We start from the raw sequence: 24,110 nt of genomic DNA, 5'->3' as shown, positions 1-24,110 counted from the left end.
AGCAGGGCCAGGCACCCCCCCCCCCCCCGGTGTCCCCCTGCCCAGCTGGCTGCAGCATCTTGGCATCTTGAGGAGGGCATGGGGTGGGAGGCTGGCAGCACCCCCACACGGGGTTTGGCGTGAGGGCTGGTCCAGCAAGCGAGCGGGATGGAAAGAGGGGTGGGAAGAGGGACGGGAGAAGGGAACAAGCGTTTGGGCATCCTGGCGTGTTTCCTTATCCGCCATCATGCCGGTCCCTTGTGGAACCACGGGCTCATAGAATAGCTTGGGTTGGCAGGGACATTTAAATGCCATCAAATCCAACCCACCTGCCATGAGCTGGAATATGTTCAACCAGACCAGGTTGCTCAGAGCCCTGTCCAACCTGGCCTGGGATGTGGCCAGGGATGGGGCATCTACCACCCCTCTGGGCAACCTGGGCTACTGTCTCACCACCCTCACACCAAAGAATTTCTTCCCAATATCTCATCTAAATCTCCCTTTCAGTTTAAAACTGTTCCGCCTTGTCCTATGGTTCCATTCCCTGATCCAGAGTCCTGGAGCCCCTTCAGGGACTGGAAGGGGCTGGAAGGTCTCCCCGGAGCCTTCCCTTCTCCAGGCTGAACCCCCCCAGCTCTCTCCTCACAGCAGAGGGGCTCCAGCCCTCCCAGCATCTCCGGGGCCTCCTCTGGCCCCACTCCAACAGCTCCGTGTCCTTCTGCTGTTGGTGGCCCCAGAGCTGGAGGCAGCACTGCAGGGGGGTCTCACAGAGCGGAGCAGAGGGGCAGAATCCCCCCGCTTGCCCTGCTGCCCACGCTGCTGGGCATGGCCCTTGGGATGGCCACCACATCTGTCCCCTGGGGGGAGATGTGGGGACCAGAGACCCCCCCCACACACACACACTTTCCACGGAGAGGCCGCGTTTGCCGCGGGCCGCTGGAACGCCGCCGTGCTGATGGTGCCTCGCCGACGCCGAGGTGGTTGTCACTTCCTGCCCTGGTGGCTGCCGCCGCCATGTACGGCAAAGCAGGAAGCCCGGGCGCTGGCCTCCCTCCACTTTTTTGGCTACCCTTCACTTCTCCCCGTGCTTCGGCATCACCCCCAACGAGGCGTGGGTGACCAAAAACCAGGTGGAGGGGACAATGCCAGCAGCTCTGCTGCCCCAGGGAGGCTCTGAAGGACACCAGTGTGCAGGAAGAGATTGCGGCCAACTTCCCTGCATCAAGCGTGATACCCCCAAGGATGCTGGGGGGGGGGGGACAGGGGGGCAGGAACCCTTCCCACCCACTTCTGCCCCTCTCCTGCTAGGTAAGGGACTTTGAGGGCTTAGAAAACAAGCCTGATTCTCAGCCCTTCATGAGTGGGAGTTGAGGATGCTCGCCATGGGATGAGGGGAGCAGGAAGAGGCGGTGGAGGTGTCGGTGGACACCACAGGGGATGGGGAAAGTCAGGGGACAGGGAACATGGAGATCCCAGTGGCCAAGGGAGCGGGTTGGAAAGCCCAGCTTATTTTTCGGGAGCACATCCTTGCTCCTACACTGTGCGTGGGAAAGAGCCTGGGACTGGCTGCTGGAGTCAGGCACTCCAGGGCCTTCACAGCCCCGAGCTTCCCCCTGCCGGGAAGGGGGGCCTGGGGGGTGGGTTGTGCAGCAGGGAGGTGGGGAGTGGGGCTCACCCTCCCCACAGCCCCCGCACAGAGCAGTCCTGGGAGGAAATGAAACCAGCTCATGCGTCTGTTTGCCCCAGAAATGCACCCGCAGACGTGAGCCCAAACCCACCCACGCACGCATCGGTGCACCCACCCGGGCTTGCACACTCACCGGCACATCCGTGCACGCTCCCAAGCATGGGTGGGCACGCAAACATGTGTGCGTGGTGTGGACACATCACACACCTCCCCCCCCCAACCCCGGCTGTGCAGCCGAACCCAGCATCGCTGTCCTCTTTTGTGTGACAGTAACTAAAAGTCCAGAAAAACCCTTCCTCGCACCGCCGGAGCCCGGAGTTCCCCCTCTACAGGGCTGGAGAGCGGCACGGGGCTGGTGGGTCTCAGGTCTCGGATAAAAATACCAGGCAATAACCCAGCCTGGTGGAGAATCGTGCCCAGTCCCATGTTTTCCCAGTCCATCAGACCTAAGAATACAGAAATACCCCAACAAATGCACGGTCAAAAATGCTCAGAGCTGCTCTTGGCTTTTTTTTTTTCTCCCATCTGAAGATCCATCCCTGAAGCCCCAAGACCATCAGCATCCCCAGGGACAGCTGGAAGGGTGACACAGGAGATGGTGGCCAAGGCTGGGCCGTGCAGGAGACCCGGAGGGGAATCCTGTGTGGAGCAGCTCGCTGCAGTGTCCCAGCCGGGATTTATCCTGGGAAGGGTCTTGGCTTGAGGGTGAGTGATCCCCTGGCTGGCAGGGGAAGGATGGATTTGGCCACACGGGGAGGAGACGTGGCCTTGCACCAGGAGAGGGGGCCCTTCAGCTGGCAGGAATCAGCTGGAAAAGGGAAAATAATAGAAAGGGAAAAAAAAAACAACCCAAAACTAAACAACAAAAAAAAACCCCAGAGGATGAGCTGAGAATAAAATCCCGAGCGAGAGATATTCCTTCGCTCAAGGGAGCAGAGCTTGGGCAACCGCCCACCCTGTTGATCTGCCTCTTCTCTGCATCCCCTGGCCGGTTTTGCCCCTGTTGGGCCACAGGTTTCGTGCCTCCGAGGGATCCAGGTGGCTCAGGCTGGATGAGAAGCGGTGGGCAGGGGAAGGGGAGGGTGGCTGGGTGTAGTTGACAGCGGAGAATCTGCAGGCGGTGGCTGGGAACATCAGGAAAAAAAGCATGGAAGCTCCCAGCTCATTCCACCTTGGCTAATTCACCTTCAAGCTGCAAAAAAACCCCGAAGGGAACCAGGTTTGGCCGGTTCTTGAGGCTTCCAGAGCTCCAGGGGCGATGGGGGATGCTCTGCAGGGAGGGGGGTGTAGGTCTCCTACAGATCCCCCTCCCGAAATGCGCCTCCCCCCCAGAAAATCTCCAAGCGGGGGTAAAAACCCTCGCTCCTCCGCGCCCAGCAGCAAAAAGCACGGGTGGAGCTGGTGTGACAGATGCCACGGGAGGGCGTTCACGTCCCAAACCCCAGCGAGAGGGGACAAAAAGGTTTCAGTGAATTAGGATCCTTGTGTCCTTCCCCTCCCCAGCGCTGGCAGCGGTCCCTGGCTCTCAGGGGGCTTCTCCCCCCCCCCCCCCCCCCCCCGGGGCCGGCCCTGAAAACCCTCTTGGGTTCATTTCAAAGGGTGTCCTGGGGAAACCCTATATTCCCAAGGAGATTTTAATTAAAGCAGAAGGGGACAAGGCTGGGGATGCTGCCTCTCCTTGGGTGGCTTTTCACCTCCAGCATGGGACGAGGCTGGACGCCCCGCTCTGCCTGTGTGTCCCCCCCCACCCCAGCCCTGCTTTACCTACTCTCTTAGGGTTCAGTGAGCTGATTTTAGGGGCACGAGAGCCCTTATTATGAGGCCAATTAGTGGGGGGCCTATGGGGGCAGATGAGACCCCATCCTCTGTGTGACACCCCCCCCCAGACCTACCCTTGCTCTGCTGTAGCTGGTGCTGCCCTGCCACCGGCAGCTGCAGCGCCAGCTTTGGGGACATAGAGGTGACTGCCAGCCCTGGGTGCATCCCAGCTGTCCACCCTGCATCCTGCTGCCGAGGCTGGGTTGGGGGAGCACCCAAAATTCCCCACACTTTTGGTTCACACTGCCATTGCTTGCAGGACCTGGTGGCCCCCAGCTCCGTGGGGACGTGTCTCCGGGGCTGCTCCACATCTCTTCTCTCTCTTTTCCTTCCCCCACTGGAAAATCATGCCTGTGGCCATGCTGGGGTGGGGGGACAGCTGGGTTTGAGGCCATTCCCGGGAGCCTGGAGCTTTGCTCTTGCAGTGCTTTGCGTGCAGGGAACAATCATCTCTGCATTTCCGTTGTTCCCTTCTTAACCCGGGGCCAAACTCCATCCTTACCTGCTTTCATGTCCTCTGATCAACAGGTACCTTGTACCTCTAATGACACGGGGCAATCGATCAGCCCAGTCGCCGTCTCCTTTCCAGAGGCAAGAGGGAGGTGAGGGGTGGGAGGAGGAAGAAGGGTTCATACTGATTTGGGAGCCCTCAGAGCAGAGCCATGGACCAGGTTTAATGTGTCCAGCTCTGTTGGCTCAAGCTCTCCTCCATCCGAGGGTCTGGCCTGAGTTGAGCAGAGCACCAGCATCTTCTCCAACCCACTGCAGAAGGAAACTTCACCAGAGGAAGGTCCCAACAGCTCCAGCACCCCATCAGCTGCTCAGTCTTAGAGGTTGAGTGGTGATTTTCTCCCCCAAAAGGCAGAAACCAGCCATTATTCCTGCAGCGAAGCAGCTGCTCCTGGGGTTCAAGAGAGCCCAACTCTGTCCCAGGACTGGAGCTGCAAAAAGAAAGGTGGTGTTTAGGGGTTTCCTTCTCCATGGGAAGGAGCTCCCAAGGCCTGAGGGTGCAGCGGGGCAAGCAGGACACTGGGGTGAAGCCCACCACACTTAGATGATCGTCTGCCACCAGCTCAGAGGGAGGTATCCTCAAAGCCACTGGCAGAAAGAAAGCACGTGTGGCTCAGAAATAGAGCTCAAGGTACAGTTCAGAGCTTTATTTTAACGTCTAGGGCATCAAGGGATGAGATTTTTGGTGTCGAGGGACTGCCACCAGTCTTGGGGACAAGAAAGACACCCAAGAGTTAATCCCTGTGGGGAGATGATTCCTGATAACCGATCTCAATGGTAAAATAAACAAACAGCCAAAGGAAAGAAGTTAGAAATACAGGATGTGCTTTTAATGAGGAGGGTCGTTAAGTGTTGGAGCAACTCCCCTCTTCCTTCCAACAGGGAGGAAGAGCCACAAGTGGTTCCTCTAGCCTGTTTCAGGGCTGGCGAGGAGATGCCACCACCCCGAATGCTGTCACTAGGCAGGTGTCAGCTGGAAGGAGAAGGTGTATGGCTGCCTGAACCTTTCCCTGCAGGAGCGTTGCCAGCTTTGGATGAGGAGCTGGAGCCCAGGTGCCATGGCAGGTCTGCTGACTCACTTTAAAACCGACAATAAAAGCAATTGGCTGTGGGGCGATAAAAGCTTCCCCTGGCTTATCACTGCCTTGGTTCCAGTAACGAAATCATGGCACTTGCAAGCTACCTGGGAAGTAATTGGAGGGCTTAATTGAGGAAGATCGTTAGGGAAAAGACAAAGATAGGGGAGCCGAGTCCCTTACCTACTGTGAGCAGTTGGGGCTTTCGTGGCAATGATCGATGGATTTATTTATCAGGAGGCGACAGAGAAGAGGGGGAGGTGAAGCACTAAGACCCTGCACCCCCAAAAGGAGCAGGGTGCCCCTGTCCCTTCATCACCCCTTTGATATTCGGGCCATGCTGGCTGCGCTCCTCCTTGCATGCCAGGGGCTGCCAAGACACCCAGCAGAGAAAACATCTGGTGAAGGACCCGCTCAGCTTTGATGTTCCAACCATATTGTCCTGGAGCAGGAAGAACGCCGGAGTTTGGGATGGGGGTAGCTGGGCTGAAGGGACGGTTTGATTACAGTATCCCCAGCAAGAAAAGTGGGACCTCAGCTGGGGTCACTAGGGGGTTGAAAGTCGAAGGAGATGTGTGCACATGGAGACGTCAGACCAAGGTCTCAGAGTGTCCTCCTGCCTATGCAAGCTGCCTGGAAAGGTCTCCCGCGGCTGCATGGGGTGTCTCCATTGACATCAAGGGGAGGGGGAGATGCCAAATGATGATAGGGCTTTATAAAGTGTGGCGTGTTGCCTCTGACACCACGCAGAGAAGGGCTGTGTGGGGAAGGATACTTGTCTACCCGTTTTTCTCCCTTTCCCCTTCTCCATCCCGGCACTGGGATTACTTTTTCTCCCAGGTCTTTGCTCTCCAATGCCCAGGCTCTGCCCGACACAGACTGGTAGCAGTGTCCCCAGGGGAGGCAATCAGCCCTTGATCAATGCGTCTTGGGAAGACCTTCCCCCAGCAAGGGGCTGTTTCACCTCAGTAATGTTAATATTAATCTGCTTATCTGCCCTGGCGCTATAAAACACTCATCTCCAAAGGGAAAAAAAAAAATTCCCGCTGTTTTTTCTTTATACCTACCCTCGCTTATTGTGGGCCTTATCAGCAAACTCAGCCAGCCTTCAGGGCAAGAGAGTCACGCAATGGCTCCAGCAAACAGAGCCTCCGGTCCTACACCAGCATCAGCATTGCGTGTTCTCACTGCAGCATGGACTCACCAGGCCAAGTCCACGAGAGCTTCTCCAGCCCATGGGGATGGCATGACACACTGCTGGCGTGACATCCCCGGCAGTCACGATCCTCTTCTGAATCACCAAGTGACACTGGACACTGACAGGTCCAGATCCGCACCCAGGATGATCCCACCTCCCCTACAGGAGATGAATTCTAGCTTTGGGTTGTCCCCTGTGGAAAGGTGGTTCATGACTCTATTGCCTTGACCTATGGCCCTTGTCAGAGGCAGGGGAGATGTTATTTGGCTGATGCACCTTATGGGTTGCCCTAAACCACCCTTCCACTTTTCCTCCAAGGCCTCTGATAGCTTGCAGCTCAAAACACTGTTTGGACCTTGTGGGTCCTCACTCTTGCTTTTCCTGCAATATTAGGATTATGACATTAAGTGGTGAAGACAAAGCTGGTGTGACATGGAGCTTCTTGGGCTGGTTCAGTGAATTCAAGTGGGTCTGAGGCTGTATTGTCTCAGTGTTTCATCACAAATTGGTTATCAGGCAGGACCTGGACATACAGAGACAAAGAATTACTCCTTTTCATTCAGGCTTGTTTAGCGGGTCTGAACACCTCCCTGCTCCTGCTGGAATGTCCCTGAAGTCTTGAGCAATCGGCTTCCCCATATTTTTCCCCAACACGCTCCTTCATTTCTGTCTCTTCTTGGAAGTTTTTGTGCAATGCACGATGAGTGATTGGTATTTGGACCTGGAAGGAGCTCTCGTTGGTCAGGGTCTGGGGCTATGGCTGAGCCGATGCCACCCATGGGAACAGATTCAAGAGCAGTGCGTGTTGCACCAGATGGTTATACTTGTTCCCGTAACATTGCTTGCCAGGTACTGGGCTGGCTAAGATGCCTTTGCGTGCAAGTTGGAGAAAAGAAGGCATCTGGCTCTGCTGGCACAGGTTGACTGGCAGCCAATGTAAACTCTTGGGTTTGAGTTGGAGAAAGTCCTGTTCTCCTTCTCTGCCCAATTGTGAAAACACCCTTGTTCCAGCCTAGAACACCAGCAGCTTGACTTTCTCAATAGCAAGGGATAAAGTTGTCCTTCCTTGTGTCCTTCAGGGCCAGCAGTGACTATGGTGACTAAGGCTTAAGGTGGCTGAAGTCCTCCAACACCCTGGTCCAGAGGGACTTTCCTCCAGCTCAGCTAATTTGAAGGATGCCTCTCATTTTTCTGTTGAAAGTAATCTGTGCAGCGGGAGAACCCCTGGTGCAAGGTTGTCTGATAGATTCTCAGAGAGGCACTAAAGAGCTTTGAGCTCCTCTACGGACAAAGTTAAACCTCCTCTGTGTGGGATCTCAGAGTGACTTGACAGGCCAGCTAGGCGTTTGAAAACATGGCACAGAAACAAGGGAACAGGCTGTCCTTAGAAGACTTGCAGAAGTATTAGTATTTTTCCAACATTTCCAAGATTTTTTTCCCTGCAGACACATCTACAGTGAAGGTAAATTCCAACCAGTGAAAATTTGTCTCTCAAGTACTCTGGAAATAGCGATACTTGCTGGACCTCAATACCATCATCCTCATCTCCACCCAAGCTTTGGGCATCAGTTCAGCCAAACTCTTAAACATTGATGGAGGCCATGGGATGGTGGCGTGGCTTGGCTGTCCTTCAGTTATCAAAGAGTGATTTTAAAATAATACGGCCCAATGGTATTCAAACAGCCTGGTTTTGGGTACATTCCCTTTCCCTCTAGCAAAAGACATTTTGCACCTCCCATAAATGTGCTTTGTGCTACTCAGACTAGATGTGATGGAATATCCAATGTTTGATGGAATGAATATCCAACACTAGAAATGCTAGAAAATGAAAAAGGCAAGAAACGACACAAAGTGAACAAGCTAAGCCAGGAGTTTCAATGGCTTCAGTTTATTATATCACCCCGTAAAGGTGTTCTAGACCCAGCTTTGCTACAAGGACACCCAGGTCTTTGCCCCCTGGTGACATCTAGGCAAGGGATAAGCCCACTGCTCAGTTCATGCTCTTCATGGGGAAGCGCTTCTTGACCTGGAAGTGCTCACATCTTTTGTGCTTCAGGGACAGTCCGTAGAGCGGTGTCATGTCCACCTTCCTGCCATCACAGACACTGAATTCCAGCTGCTGGAGCAAGGTGGACAGGAAAAGGAAGATCTGCCGCCTGGCAATGGGTTCCCCAATGCACTTCCTTTTCCCCAAGCCAAAAACCAGCACCTTCTCCCCCTCCACTTTGTTCACTTCGGTCCGTTTAGCATTGAGGAAACGCTCTGGTTTGAAGGTCAGTGGATCCTTCCAAAGTTTCCTGGAAGGGAAAACATCAGATGGTGCCTCCTGGCCATAGGTGTAGTGGGAACACTGGGAGGTGGGAGCTGTCAGTAAAAATATCCCTGAATTTAGTAGATTCCTCACTTGCTCCCTTTTCTCTTCAAGCACGCTGACCCCACTTCTAACCAGGAAGATAACTGTGCAGGAAGGGGCCTACTTGTCACTGCAGCAGGCTTTCTGCCTCAGAAGGTACTTACTCATCATGATTCACTTGCCACTGATTGACAAACACACAGCGGTCCTTTGGGATGTAGTAGCCATTCAGCACCGTGTCCCTGGTCGTACTGGAGAGAGAAAAGACTCTGAGAGTTTGGGAAGCAAAAAGCATCCTCAGAGGACTATTAGTTTGCTCCTGATGCTGCTGAAGTAAGGATACGGCTCAAAGAGATGGCTTTAAGAGGGGCAGTTGCATTGTCCATGAGCTGGATTGGGCAACCTCTACCTGAGCTGAGTGGAGTATCTTCAAGTGAGGCCAGCAGAAAGGAAGGGTTGCTCTTGGGGAGCTCCCACATTGCCCTGCCCAAGAGCTGTGAGCTCCCCATGTCCACGATGAAGCCATCACTCTACAAGTTGATAATCTCTCTGCCCCTCACCACACCGCTGCTGGGGTGGCTGTAACAAAGTGCCTCAAGTCCACCTTGTCCCTCCACGTCCTTTGCAACCTCAACACTTGCCTGTGTGGGATGGTGAAGGGCAGGAAGGAGGAGTGCCTGAACATCTCCAGGATGAAGGCTTCTGTGTAGGGCAGCGCACCCCGGTCCGACAGCCTTGGTCTCCTCTCCTGGCCGATGGTCTGGTCTGTGGGATGTCAAGAGAAGGGAGTGAGTTGGGGTCAGCCCTCACCAGAGATATTTTGGCCCCAGAGGAAGCAGGATCATGGACTCACCTAGTTCTTCCTGGATCTTCTTCTGGATGTGGGGGTACGTCACGAGGTACATGAGGCACCAGGACAGGCCAGTTGTCACGGTGTCAAAGCCTGGTCAAAGAGGAAAGCATGTAGATGAGGTCTGCACAACATGCAGGGCACATGCCTTGGCTTGCTGTCTAACCATCACATGGAGCAGTCTTGGATGGCTAAGAAGGCAGAGGTCATCCTGGGTACACAGTAAGACTTGGGTTTCTGTCCCATTGGAGAAAACTTTGCTAAAATGCTCTGCTCTCACTCATCCTGATTCACCCTTGGGTTATGTCAGGTTTGTATAACTTCTCTGGAATCGGGGGAGTTTCCACAGATTAAGTCAAAGATGAATCAGTCGGTAGACATAACCCTAACCAGGAAAAGCCACCCGGGCTTGTGAAGCTTGACTGAGCTATAAGCTGTGCCCTTCACTTTTCCCTGAAACCTCTTCCCAGAGCTAATGTTCCATGCCAGTGTCTAGGGGTGTCCTTGGAAGGTCCAGGAAGATCAGTGAGCAGGAGAGTGAGTGCTTAGACCCAAACTGGCTGCCTGGTGCTGGACAAAGATGGGTCAGACAGAGCAGTAACACGAGGAGCCTGAGAAAATCTGCAGTAGCTGGGTGAAGTCTCTGGGAAAAGATACCTGCTCCAAAGAGGTCATTCACAAGGTTGACGATCTTCTCCTTAGGGATCTGTGTGGTACCATTTGCTTCCACTTTTTTCTCCATGCACTGCTCAATGAGGGAGTCAGTGATGTCTCGGATGTTGTTCTGAGAGGAAGAGAAGACAAGTCGTGGCCGCAGAACCAGCAGAGGAATGGGTATTACTGAGCAACAATCTGCTGTTGGGGGAGCCCCACATCATACGAGCTCTGGAGAACCTCATCTTTCATCCTCTCTGGTCCCTACTGCTTTTGCAACCTATGAAAAGGAGGAGATGTTTCTCCAGGGAACCTCTGGCAGATGGCTCTGCTGACGGATCAGATGATCAACCAACAAACTCCCCCTATCACACAGGGCCATGGAGGAGGAGGAGGACTGCAGTACTGGGCTGCACAAGAGATCACAGATGAGTGAGACTGCAGCTGGACTTGCAGCAATACCTGCAAGAACATAGATGCCCATGGATGCTTGCCTGCAAGAAGAACAACTCACTAATAGAGAGGGCAGAGAGCAGGAACACACCTCTGGTGCACATGACAGTCCTGCAAGGTCTTACCTTTTCGTAAGTCTCGTAGTGCTCTTTGACAATCTTCTGCAGGAAATGGATGAATCGCTTGTTGAAATCCTTAAATAAACTCATGGTGCGGCTGGGAAGATACTGGAGCACGGGGATGAAGTCAGCAGGGTTGCCAGCAGCAGCGACATCAGTGAACTGTTCACTTACATTCACTATATTGAGCAGCTCTTGGTCGTTGTGGTCGTAGCGCTTGCCAAAACAGATGGCACAGATGATGTTGGCCACAGAGACCACCACATACCGGTAAGGGTCAAAGCTCTTCTTCTCATCCATCAGCTGCAGCAACTTGGTGACCAGGTAGTCGGCCTCTTTGGAGACATGCTCCTCCAGGAGGCAGGTGGAAGAGGAGGTGGGGCTGGGGGCAATGGAGAAGGTCTTCAGGGCGTTCTGAGCCAGCTTTCTGCGGGCTTTCCACACCTCCCCTGAGTCAGGGCTGAAGGCCAGGCTCTGCCCATCCGTAACATAGCGAAAGCTGTGGAGGTCAGGGCGCCCCATGAAGTCTTCTCCTTGCTTCACCAATGCTTGCCTGATGGTCTCCAGCCCACTCAGCACCAGCACGGGCCGGGTGCCGATCTTGACCTCCATGATGTCCCCATACTTCTGGCTCAGCTGGGTCAGGACCAGGTGTGGGTCCTTCCTCAGCTCCAGCACGTTGCCGAGGATGGGGTAGCCTCTGGGTCCTGGGGGGCTCTTCAGTCCCTTGGGCACGTGCTGCTGGAGGGACTGGATGAGCAGGAAGACCAGGCAGAAGACGGCAGCTGTGAGGAGGACCTCGGTGGCCGAGACAACGCCTTGGCTTCCCACTAGCAACATCATAGCCTTCATCACTGCTGGCATGCAGGAACCCTGAGGGAGTTAACTAGAAGCATGGTGAAGAGATAGGATTAGCGAGAAGTTGTGTCCTGCAGATCTTTCTGATGGTGAGTAAAGGCACCGAGTGCCCTTAAACAGTTCAGGGTGATGGAGCTGCCTATGCAGCACTTTGGGCTTTTCAAGGGTCAAAAGCTGGTGGGACCTATAAAGACTCCAAACACCCATCACTTAAGGGGGACCTCAGCCCCCCAGAGGTCATCTCTTTCCTTGCAGATCACCCCAGCACCTGCTGGCACAGCCACAGCTCCTGCCCAGGGGAGACGGTCCGTTTGCAGCAAGGCACAGAAAACTGCAGCTCAAAAAAGCGCAGGGAGGCAAGAGGGGAGGAACAGCAGCTCCTCGGCGAAGCCGGCCCCATCTTCACCAACTCTGTGAGGCTTTCTAGCCAGCGGGCTGGATCTGCTGGGTGGCCATGGGGCTGCCCTGCAGGATCGCATGGCTCCCTGCTTGGGCAGGGGAGGGAGGGGAGAGCCTGGTGCATGAATTTCTCCTTCTGACTCAAATATGACCTCCCCGGTCCTCTATCCGCACACACACGCACGTTGTCTCCTACCTGCAGGTCCTTGCAGTTAGACGGGGCTGGTTTTACTGCCCAGCAAAGATAGACGGAGGGGGTCTGGCAGCTGCCTGCCCTGGGGAGCAGTGGGGATCCTCTTCTGCCACCTGGACCACCTTCTCCTGCCTCCCGGACCTTCTTCTCCAGCTGCCTGGAAGACCACGGCTTTATATGCACTCCCCTTGTTGCCTGGCTGGGTGCTTATCTCGGGGGTGGGGGGGTGTCACGCCACGAAAGCCTTGGAGAATAGCTACCCATTAACAAAGGGGGCTGAGCCCGGCTGGAGCCAACCCAAGAAAGCGGGGCAGATATTTCCTCAGCTCCACCGGCCTCTGGGGGATGAACGTTGACTCCTTCCGCCCCAGAGCCCAAGGTGGGGAGGCGGAAGGGGGTCCCCAAGCGCTGCCCTGGGGAGCATGGGGGACACGCGCTCGGCATCGCTGTCTCGTGGGATGTGGGCACCAGCATTCTCCCAAAAAGGCCTTTCCTGGGCTGACTAGAGTGTTGTCCTGGTTTGCACGCCCCGGGACTAATTTTTCTCCTAATGCTTGGGAAAACTGCACTTTTAGAAGACTCTAGTGTCTGAATTTGTGATAATATTCACTTTATAGCTAGCTGTAGCGTGCGGGTTTCAATGTCTTGGTGTTTTCGAAGTTGCCAGGTGCGGGGATGAGGAGGAGCGAGACCCGGGCACTTGCCCCAAGCTGCCAGCAGGGTTATTTCATACCATGAACGTCACATTCAACAGTAATTAGAAAGTTTGCTGAGAAGTTCCCCCTCTCCCTCGATGGCTGCCATCCTGAGCACTCCTCACCCCGGTGCCGGAGCCCTTTCCCCCTGCCTCCTTGTGGCTGTGTCCTATCGTGGGGGACACAAGTGACGGGAATAGACGCTGTCCCCTTGCAGGTGACGGCAGTGTCCCATGGCAGAGGGGACTGAGCCTCATTACCCGCAAAGGTGCACCCGGTGCTGAGGAGCCTCCCGTCCCCAGCCAGCCCGGGGGGTGCTGATCCTGAGCACTCCTCGCCCCGGTGCCGGAGCCCGGAGCCCTTCCCTTCCTCCCGAAGCTGCAGCGCTCACCATGTCCCACATTGGCTGTCCCCTGCTGGGAGTGCCCGGCTTCTGCTGATGGAATGGGCTGAGTGCAGTCCTTGTGTATTTTATATTGGTATTGGGATCAATACTGGTTCTTTAGCGTCATTGATGTTAATTATCTAGTCTTATCCTATTAAATCTGTTTATATTTCAACCCTTGGGTTTCCTTGTTTTTTCACGGTTCCCCTTCCCGGGTGGGGAGGGGTCACCGAGTGAGAGAATAATTGTCTGAACGACAATGAATTGTTGTGGGTTCCTCAAACCAGAACGACTGTCACACAGAGAGTGCTGTCTGTCACCTCCCTGGCTGCTCCGGCGGTGCTCCCAAGGGTTCTCCGGGGGTGTGTTTGCCGCAAGGCATCCGCAGCCGCAACCGTTTTGGTCCCCGGGGGACTCACCCCCTGTGCCGTGGCAGCGGCGGTGGTGGCAGGACCTTCCAGCCCCCCGGCGGCAGAGCCAGGCTCAGGTTAACGATTGCCCGGGTTCGCGTGAGAAGGCGGCTGGCTCGTTTCCCCCGGCTCCTCGGTGGCAAACAGGCCGCCAGGGCGAGGAGTGCCGGGGCAGAGGGGAGGAGGTGAGCCAGGGAGATAGGAGAGGTGAAAGGCACAAGGCTGGGGCAGTTCATCCCTCCCTCCAGCTTCTCCAAAAACTTTGGGCAGCGCAGGCAGGACGAACTGGGAACATTAATTAGCCATAAGGAACGAGCCAGAGCTTTGGGGTTCAGCCCAAAATTTCGTTCCGTCTTTGAAAGGCAGAGTGGGAATCTGGCGCAGGTAAAAGGTGAGCTAATATTTAATAAAGGCTTTCAACATCTGGTCTAATCGGGCTCATTAATAGCTATGAGGCTGTTCATTAACACTTGGCAAGAACAGTTACAAAACCCCGGCTGCTAATATTCATTCGCATAATTGCCAAGCACCTCGCAGACCTGCTGGCCCCGGCTTCGCCCGGCGATGCCTCCCGGCAAGGAATAAGATGCTTGGGAGAAATTTTGGGGAGGATACAGGCTGGGGTTTCACAGGAGCAGGGCAACGGGGGGCTGGATCCAGCCAGTATCTCCCATCCCTGTGGATCTACCCAGCTCCGCTACATTGAGGGGTACAGGGAGGGGGCAGATTGACCCCCACCGGGCAGCATTTCGGACGTGGGTGGCCATGATGAGGAACACACGATCCATCGTATCCCAAAGCCGGGGAGGGTCCTGGGGCTGCACCAGGAGCTCCAGAGGGGTCCACATCACCCACCTGCCCCACTTCCACCTGCCCCACGCCCCCTTCCCTGCCCCCCGCTCCCCCCCAGCCTCCTCTGTGCTCGCTGCCAAGCCCTGCGAGGGCAGGGTTGCCTCCTGTGATGAGAACAGTGTTAAGAGCTGCTGCCTTGCGTGCCAGGCAGCCCCACGCCCCAGACACATCCTCGCCCTGTGCTGGGCTCCCACCCCGGCCACCGCCCGTCGCTGAGCCCTCAGAGATGGCTGCGGGGACAGCCGGAGGGCCACTGCCTGTCCCCTGGCCTTGGCAGGGCTTGGCACCCACCTGTCCAGCACCTTTTGCTTCCTTCTGCCAGTCACCGCTTGGGCGAGGATCCCGGCTGCGTGCCCGTGGGTTTGGTGGTATAGGGCATCGCGCTGGCCTGTGTGCGTGCAAGGATACGCGTGAGCAAGAGGACGGCGGTGCCTGCAGGCGTGCGTGCACGTGTGGCAGAGCACGTGTGTGCGCGAACACACGCAAACATGGACATGCAAGAGCGTAAATGTGCTGGGGGTTTGTAGGCAAGTGAGCTATTTATGCCTGTATAAGAGACTTTGTGTGCATCGTGTGTCAAAATGCGCGTGCGTGTGTGCACTGCTGGAGAGCACACAGCCGTGTGTGCGTGCAGTCCGTGCGTGCAGCAACGTGCCTGGTACAGGTGTACGTAGAGAGGGGGTGAATACATACACGCCAGCCCCACGCGTGATGGGGGGGACGTGGGTTCGCCAGCAGCTTGCGGGCGTGGGCGCCTTCGCGTGTGTGAGACATCTCTGCCCCGGGTTTATGGACACATTGATGTGTCCAGCGTGGTCCCTGTGTCCTGAGCAGTCCCTCTCCTGAACACCCCTGGGGACGGACAGCCCTGCCTGGGACGGTCAGGGCAGCCAGGGACACCGTTCAGCGTCCCCTGGACTCCAAAGGGGACATTTGTGGTGGCACAACTGAGATCACCCATCTTTGCGTGATGGGAAACCGCCCTTTCCCCCTGCCTCCTTGTGGCTGTGTCCTATCGTGGGGGACACAAGTGACGGGAATAGACGCTGTCCCCTTGCAGGTGACGGCAGTGTCCCATGGCAGAGGGGAATGAGCCCCGTTACCCGCAAAGGTGCACCCGGTGCTGAGGAGCCTCCCGTCCCCAGACAGCCGGGGGGGCTGATCCTGAGCTGCTCCGGCGCCGCCTTGACCCTGGGCCAGGCTCTTGGACGTGGGGCCACCGCCCTGGTCCTTTAAATGGCATTTCCCCCCCACACACCCATAGCGTGACTGCGAGTGACCGGGGCAGCCCTCCCGGGTCTGTCCGGAGCCCTTTCGCACGCGATGTCCCCAATGCCACCCCTGGGACCCCACATGGTGGGGCAGGACAGCCCCTCCTCAGGCCCCCAACCCCCCGGTCCCTTTCCCATCCTGCTGTGGCCCGGTTGGGGACAGGGGTGTGGGTAGAGGGGGTGGGATTTGAGGTGTGCTCTGGTCCCCCTTGTCCTGCCTGAGGTCCTGACCTGTTACCTCAATGGGGAGCGGGGGTGGGGGGGCTGGAGCCGCAAACTCTGGCCGAGACCCCCATCTTAGTTCCCCGAGCATCACCCCCGACGTGCCCCCCGTCTCCGGCAGCACACCCTGCCCCATCCCTGAGCCACCTGGCCCCCTGGGTTGCTCTGTCCCCAAGGGACAGGAGGTGACAGAGGGCACGGCCGCTTCTCACGCGAACCTGGACAATCTTTAACCGGCCTGGGGCAGGGAGGGCCGTGACCCCCGGGGCTGCCCCGCCGCCCCCTGCCCCACGGGGACCCGATCCGGGCCGTGGGCCAGCGCAGCGGCCCCACAGCTTGGGGGGACAAACACCCACGCGGGTCCGGTGAAGCCCCCCGACTGTCGTCCCTCTGCTTTACCTGGGGAGCACTGGCGGAGGAACGGGCACGTCGCCGTTTAGGAGCCAGGTGGCTAAAGCAGCGGCGTGGGGAGGGTGGGCAACACTCATCCCCGCGTGTTCGCGGAATTCCCCCGCCCCGCTCCTGCCCGGCCCCGCGGGCACCGGGGTGATTTTCCCACGCAGCCGCTCGCCCCGCGGCTCCGGACAGCGGAGGCTCCGACATCCCGGAGCTGCGGGTACCGGTGGCGGGGCTGGATGAAGGGAGCCGGGTGCCCGCCACGAGGGCTACGGGGAAGGGGGGGGAAGCAGCGGAACCGGGGCGCTAGCCGGGGCGGTCGGGGGGGAAAGGGGGGCTGGGACCGGCGCCTTTAAGATCCTGCCGGTAGCGTGACTGGAGTGACCGGGGTGGCGCGAGTTGCCCAAACATCCCGCCCGCTTCGCACGCGATGTCGTCGTGTTACCCCCCCCTCCCCTGGTCTGGAACCCACGGGAGGTACCGGCAACCTCACCCCCCCTTCCCCGACCCGTCGGGACGCCCCCAGCCTCCTCCTTCGCCCCCCGCAGGAGACAGGCAGGGGAGCGGCGGTCCCACACCCCACGCCAGTGCCACCGCGGAGAGGGGGGGCGGTGTGTGTGTGTGGGTGGTTGTGTGGGGGGGTCCAGTTTAGTTATTTGGGAGTTTGGACGCACGTCAGCTTTGATTAGGCTTCGGTCACGTGACGGGAGGTTGCCGGGCCAATCAGGACGAGCGGCGATGCATATAAAGCAGGAGCGAAGGGCGAGCGGGGTACCTGCCGGCAGGATCGGGCCCCCAGGCGCTCCACTCCGGAGGTGAGTACCGCGGGACACGGCTCTCCGGAGAGATGGGGGGCACATCCAGCTCCCTCAGGAGACCCTCGAGGGATGAAGAGTCGGGGGGGTGTCCCGTTGTGGGGTGTGTCCCCTCTCTCTGGCTCCCCAGATACCCCATAGCATCCTTCCCAGAGCTGTTGGAAGGGGTTTCTGGGGGTGATCCTCGTCCCACAGCCCCTCTTCCCACGATCCACAGCCCTGGGCTGGGAGAGGGTCCCAGCTGGGCTGCACCCACTGGGGTGCAGGGGTCCCAGCAGCCTCTTCCTCACCCCATGGGATCTGGGTGTCCCACGGCACCTTGCCAAACCCAAGGGGAGGTGGGATTTCAGACCCAGCCTCTTCCCACTCAGGGTTTTCTGAGGGATTTCTGGCAGAGCTGGGAGCATGGTGCCCACAGCTTGCCAGCCCCATGCTACAGCCATGGTTAGCTGTCGTGGCCATTGATCTTTAGGAGGACTCGTGGCGATGCTGTATTTAGTTTGATGACTCAAAAAAAAAGAGGATTAAGCTCTCCTGTAGTCAAGTGCTCTGGAAAAGACTTTGCGATATAAAAGAGAGGTCTTGTAGTTAAAATTTCCTACCCCTGGCACCCAGGGGAAAAAGCCATGGGACCTGTTCCTTCCACTCTTGGCTAGCAAAAATCTGCAAGCAGTTTCCTAAAGTGCAGAAAACGGTGCAGCTCTGGATCGGAAGTTAAACGCAGCTTTCCTGCCCATGGTTGCTAGTAAAACCAGCTCAAACTAGAGGTGCTCCGTGGACCTTCCCTCCTTCATAAGGCTCTTTGGTTTCTTACTAAGGTTTCTGAATGGCAGCAGCAATGAAGGCTGCAATGTCATTGGTGGGAAGTCAAGGAGTTGTCTCGGCCACCGAGGTCCTCCTCGCAGCTGCCGTCTTCTGCCTGGTCTTCCTGCTCATCCAGTCCCTCCAGCAGCACGTGCCCAAGGGACTGAAGAGCCCCCCAGGACCCAGAGGCTACCCCATCCTCGGCAACGTGCTGGAGCTGAGGAAGGACCCACACCTGGTCCTGACCCAGCTGAGCCAGAAGTATGGGGACATCATGGAGGTCAAGATCGGCACCCGGCCCGTGCTGGTGCTGAGTGGGCTGGAGACCATCAGGCAAGCATTGGTGAAGCAAGGAGAAGACTTCATGGGGCGCCCTGACCTCCACAGCTTTCAATACATTTCAGATGGGCAGAGCCTGGCCTTCAGCCCTGACTCAGGGGAGGTGTGGAAAGCCCGCAGAAAGCTGGCTCAGAACGCCCTGAAGACCTTCTCCATTGCCCCCAGCCCCACCTCCTCTTCCACCTGCCTCCTGGAGGAGCACGTCTCCAAAGAGGCCGACTACCTGGTCACCAAGTTGCTGCAGCTGATGGATGAGAAGAAGAGCTTTGACCCTTACCGGTATGTGGTGGTCTCTGTGGCCAATGTCATCTGTGCCATCTGTTTTGGCAAGCGCTACGACCACAACGACCAAGAGCTGCTCAGCTTGGTGAACCTCAGCAATGAATTTGGTGAAGCAGCTGCTGCTGGCAACCCTGCTGACTTCATCCCTGTGCTCCAGTATCTTCCCAGCCGCACCATGCAGATCTTTAAGGACATCAACAGGCGTTTCAACTTCTTTGTGCAAAAAATTGTCCGGGAGCATTACACCAGCTTTGACAAGGTAAGAGCTGGGATGCTCTTGGATGTGGGTAGAGATGCCTACAACTGTCAGAGGTGCTGCCTGCCTGGCAATGAGGGGAAGAAGTTACTCCCTTGTCCACCCACCTCTGCCCTGGAAAGTTCCTTGGAGCTCTCCAATCTGCAGTTAATCCCCCCAGGAGCCAGAACTGGCTGGGGGAGGAGATGTTTTCCCAGCCCTGGGTGCCCATGATGTCCCTGACCCACTGGCTCTTCCACAGGATCACATCCGGGATGTCACGGACTCGTTGATTGAGCACTGCCAGAATAGTGTAGGGGAGGATACCAATGTCCCACTCTCCAATGAGAAGATCATCAACATTGTCAATGACCTCTTTGGGGCCGGTGAGAACATTTCTGAGGGTAAAGCCTTGCTGCTGGGAGGCTTTGTGGGGGAACAGGGGCTGCTGGGCTAAGACCTTGGCCATGTTTGTGTGTTTGGAGCTGCTGCTGAGCTCATGGGTGCTCTCCTGCGTGGTGACCGGAGCAGATGGCTTTTCAGTGGTAGCTGGTGAGGAACTTCATGGTAAACATGTGGAGTGATGGGGTCTGTAAATACCTGCTCACCTGTCATCTTTCGGTAACTAAATGCCTTTTTCATGTCCATCCAGGCTTTGACACGGTGACAACTGCCTTATCCTGGAGCCTCATGTATGTCGCCTTGTACCCCCACATCCAGAAGAAGATCCAGGAAGAACTAGGTGAGTCCGTGATCCTGCTTCCTCCGGGGCCAAAACCTCTCTGGTGAGGGCTGACCCCAACCCACTCCCTCCTATTGACCTCCCGCAGACCGGACCATTGGCAGGGAGAGGAGACCGAGGCTGTTGGACCGGGGTACGCTGCCCTACACAGAAGCCTTCATCCTGGAGATGTTCAGGCACTCCTCCTTCCTGCCCTTCACCATCCCGCACAGGTACGGGCTGGAGCAGCTGGGACATTATTTGGGGTGGGGTTTTTTTGGAGTGGTTTTCTGGGAGGTGCTGTTTAGGCAATGAGTTGCCTGGGATCCTGCTATGGGGAAATATTGCGGTGTACAGCCTGAATTAAATCTCCCCACGGCATCTGCTGCCCTCGGGGACAGCAGCTGCCCTCCTGGGGTCAAATCCTTTGCTTTGAGGGTAGTTTTACTCCAAAGCCTTTGCTAACGGAGGGATGGCCAACATCCATGGGTTTATACTCCCCTCTGCCTTGGGAGAAAACACATCACAACTCATCCAGCTTCCTGAAACTGGAATCTTTCTGCCTGAGGAAAAGTGTTCCGAGACTAGTTACCCAAACAAAAATTGGGGTATTTCCCAGCCTGTTTTAAGAATACAAATTGGTCACGGAAAACGAAACGCCCCTGGGACTTGCCAAGCTTTGTTTTGCTGTGAAGCCGCGGCTCTCCTCCTAATTTCTCTTCCCCTCCACCCATATTTCTTTCAGTACGACAAAAGCGACGGTGCTGAATGGCTACTACATCCCCAAGAACACCTGCGTGTTTATCAACCAGTGGCAAGTGAATCACGATGAGTGAGTAGACCAGTTCCCCGTCCCTGCTTACCCAGGCTGTGATGGCTTTGCTTAGCTTTAAGATCACTCTGATCCCTTGGAGCAACGTGCCAAAAGCCAAATGGCTCGTGAAGGCAGGGAAAGGCAGATTGGACCAAAAAACTGCATGGGTTTGATGCTAAGCCAAACTTTGGGTCTGTTGGGCATGGATCTGCTCTGGGTTGACTTGGTCACCAGCTTGGTCAGCAACTCCCCAACACCAGGGCTCACCCAATTTATGTGCAGTAACGTGGTGATGTCCTCAATGCACTGGACTTGCCACGTACGTGTAAGGGTTGGCAGCTTGGGCTGCTGAATAATCAGGAATCGGTAGATCCTCCTGCCAAGCAGCCCTTGTGATCTGGGCTGGCGGCTCTGGATGTGCTCAATGGGAACCGCCTGATTCCCTCTTTCAGGGAGAAAAATGTCCTGACGTGACTCTCGTTAAGCTCAATAGGCTCGTGTTGTTATTGCTGATAATCAGCTTTAGTGAATGAAAGGGGATCTGGACACTAAAGCCCCATCTTACCCCTCCACTGCTCTCCTGGGGGGGAAGGAAGTTGACTAAGGCTTGATAGAGAAGGTGGTTCCTGGATCAGGTATTTTGGATCAGAAGCTCAAGACCTTTGTGTCCAAATAGGCCGGCAGCACAGAAATATTACAAAATTCCTTCTGCTCCTGCATATGCATTGCAACAGGAACGCTGTCCTTAGGCTCAGAGAGTATTCCCCATATCCAAGCAGAAATTCTCAGCGAAGACACTGGAAAATCCCACCCGGCACCTCCCAGCAGCTGGGCTGGGACAGGTTGGGAAGTTTCACTGGGAAGATTCAAGGTGGGAAAACCCTCAGGTCTCCATTCTTCCTTTTTAAGAGGTGCTGGCTGATTTCTGTATGCCGTCCTTTTTTTTTTTCCTCCTTTGGACTGGAACTGCAGGATGGCTAGCTATTGCATGGTGAATTAAATCCATCTCCGGTGTCTGCACAGGCAAACACAATCAGAGTTTGAAATAGAGATCTCAACAGACTGAGCTGATGGGGTCTGACACGCAGTTGGCATTTCAGATCAGGGACAGGGGTTGCCAAAGTTTTTTTTCAACGGTGAAATGAGAAAGCATTGCGATGCTTCTCTCCACGAGGAGTTTTTTTGACCACTGTCCCCACTGCGGTGGGTGAAAATGGCTTCCTCAGGTGTCTCTCCTTTCTGCTGCAGGAAGCTTTGGAAGGATCCCTCAACCTTCAACCCCGAGAGGTTCCTGAATGCTGCGGGAACTGAAATAAGCAGGACAGAGAGTGACAAAGTGCTGACTTTTGGCTTGGGGAAGAGGCGATGCATTGGGGAGTCCATCGGCCGGTGGGAGGTCTTCCTCTTCTTGACCACCATGCTGCAGCAGCTGGAATTCAGCCTCCGCCCCGGGGAGGAGGTGGACATCACTCCTCAGTATGGACTGACGATGAAGTACAAGAAATGCGAGTGCTTCCAGATTAAGAAGCGTTTCCCCATGAAGAGCTCTCCATAAGCTTTGCAGAAGAAAGCCAGCCCTTGGAGTCGGACACTCATCTAGCTTTTGCTAACGCTCTCTTGAAGCCAACACAGCCCCTTGCTCTGTTGCTTCACCGGAGGCTTGTTCATCTCATGAAAATATGAGCGGGGAGGGATAAAGCCGGCTTTGTCAGGCTCCTCGCCGTTCCCCAAGCCAGCTCTATCGCCCTCGCCTGCAGAGCAGATCCCCAGAGGTCCAGCCCACACGTCCCTCTCTGGGGAGGGACCACAGGGAGGTGGTGGGGAGGAGGAGGGCTGGGAGAAGCGGTGGGAGATGTCGGTTAGGGATGTCCTCACCCTGCCTGGTGCCGTGGGCAGCTCCCTTCATCTGCCAGATAGGAATAAACCTGCAGGTTCCTCCTCAAGAAAGCTGGCCAACCTTAACCAATGGGGTGAAAGTCTTTGAAGCTTGTTTGGTAGAGCAGTTGGCCAACTCTTCGGCTCCTCATGCCGAGGGCCTCAGGCTCTCCCCGCTGCTTCAGCTGCCTGCTGAAGGGCTCTGGAGGCCTGACCTACCCCTGAGCCAGCACCCATCCCAGGTGGACCCGTTCTGGGTGCGCCCTCACACAGCTAGATTTCCAGAATGTAAATTCATTAAGTGAATCCCCGAGTATTTCTACTAATCCTTGGTGACAGCCTGACTACTAGAACAAAATGGTATGATTATATCTATCTACAAAATGATATGATTATATCTATCTATCTACTTACAGCTGTAAGTAGTGCTGTTGGCAATTTGAGGTATTACCAGTCAAACTCCTAACAAGAAGCCTCCTGGAAAGTATCAAAGGACTGAGAATAAGGAACAAAAAGCAATAAGAGGCACGGCGGAACACTTCTGGCTTTCACACTATGTATTTGCTGCTTTTTTTAATTAGTGGCTTGTTTGGTTTTTGGTTTTTTGTTTTGTTTTTTTTTTAGCAACCGAGCAATAGATTTCTGTATTCAGACTAGGGAAAGGAGCAAGGGTTTGAGAACAGCAGGAGATGCGCTGCTTCACGGCTTCAGCCAGCGTGAAGGAGAATTCCCAAGGCAAATGGGGGTTGTTTGTACCTGTGTGGAATACGAACCGCACAGTATTTCTAACCCAATAAATCCTTATATGAAAGTTTCTTGCTGATTTTATTCCACTGGGAAAAGATGGCTGGGTGTGTGTGTGTGTGTGTGGACAGACGGACGGACCCCATACCTCTTCTTCATCCTTAAAAATCTGATATGTTTGATGAGATCAAATCTGGATACGTTTGATCGGGATATTTCCCCTTGGGACACAAGCTGGTTGTTCCTTTACCGTGGGGCTGTGACACCAGTGGCATCAGGGGGAGGTTTTAGCCCTCACGGGTGCTGCATCTCGTCCTCTCCTTCTGCATATAGAGAAGCCGAATCCTCAGCGGTGATTTGGGGAGAGGCGATGCCGAGTTCTGGCTCACTTCAGAATTTCACTAAAAATCAAGACTAGCCCTTCTATCCCCCCCCAAAAAAAAGGAATCGGCGGCTTGAAAACAGCCTTTCGCAGCCCTCAGGGAGATGATCCATGGAGGGATGCTTCAGACAATCGCCTGCTCCGTGCTTCCCCTTCTCAGAGCACGATTATTTCCAAGGCTTTGCATAACCTCTTCCCAAAAAAAGGGGCAATAAGCATTAAATTGCCTTGCAAATAATAAAGGAGTTTATGGAAAATTGGGGTCTGTGCTTACCTGAAGTGGCATCTCCTCAGGGACCAGCCCTCTGAGGTTTCCGGCACGGTGGGGCAGCAAACCGCTTTTGCCCCACAGGCACATTTTCATGAGGCATGAATACTTAGCCAAGCCCTCAAATCGGGGTATAACGTCAGGAATTTTGGCAAAATCAATTTGCTGAACACTGTGCTCCTCCCCAAATCCCTGCCCTGGGACACTCTGTGGCACGAGCTCCTCCTCTCTTGCCCCATGCAGGGAGAAAATCAAAATAAGTGCAGAAAGGTTAATATTTGACTCCATCCATCACCGGGACATAAAGGATAGATTAATAATTCAGTGGCCTTTTTAATGGCCACCCATAAACTGCCACTTGAGTGCCACACACTGTGTATCACGGAGTTATGTGTAATTCTGTGTCTCCATCCTCTCTGAGAGGAGCCTTCCTCCCGCCGTGACCTTGCTTAC

The 24,110-nt window shown here is 55.6% G+C and overlaps 2 protein-coding genes across 2 annotated transcripts; one reads left to right on the top strand and one right to left on the bottom strand.

Annotated features, from left to right (window-relative positions):
• Window positions 1-8,140: 8,140 nt before the first annotated feature.
• LOC141748317 (cytochrome P450 1A5-like) lies at window positions 8,141-12,298 on the bottom strand. Its single transcript, XM_074600150.1, has 7 exons — window positions 12,151-12,298; window positions 10,704-11,583; window positions 10,129-10,255; window positions 9,475-9,564; window positions 9,263-9,386; window positions 8,786-8,872; window positions 8,141-8,565 (listed from the first exon to the last, which is right to left on the bottom strand). The coding sequence occupies exons 2-7, from the start codon at window positions 11,559-11,561 to the stop codon at window positions 8,259-8,261; spliced, it is 1,593 nt and encodes a 530-aa protein (XP_074456251.1). The 5' UTR covers window positions 11,562-11,583; window positions 12,151-12,298; the 3' UTR covers window positions 8,141-8,258.
• Window positions 12,299-17,159: 4,861 nt separating this feature from the next.
• On the top strand, window positions 17,160-23,074 carry LOC141748342 (cytochrome P450 1A4-like). The gene is made up of 7 exons (XM_074600267.1): window positions 17,160-17,193; window positions 18,012-18,877; window positions 19,116-19,239; window positions 19,506-19,595; window positions 19,684-19,807; window positions 20,320-20,406; window positions 21,637-23,074. Exons 2-7 carry the CDS (start codon window positions 18,020-18,022, stop codon window positions 21,941-21,943), a joined length of 1,590 nt encoding a protein of 529 aa, XP_074456368.1. The 5' UTR covers window positions 17,160-17,193; window positions 18,012-18,019; the 3' UTR covers window positions 21,944-23,074.
• The last annotated feature ends 1,036 nt before the right edge of the window (window positions 23,075-24,110 follow it).

This window comes from Larus michahellis, chromosome 9 (assembly GCF_964199755.1).
Source record: "Larus michahellis chromosome 9, bLarMic1.1, whole genome shotgun sequence".
NCBI lineage: Eukaryota > Metazoa > Chordata > Aves > Charadriiformes > Laridae > Larus > Larus michahellis.
This window is presented reverse-complemented; position numbering and strand designations above follow the sequence as displayed.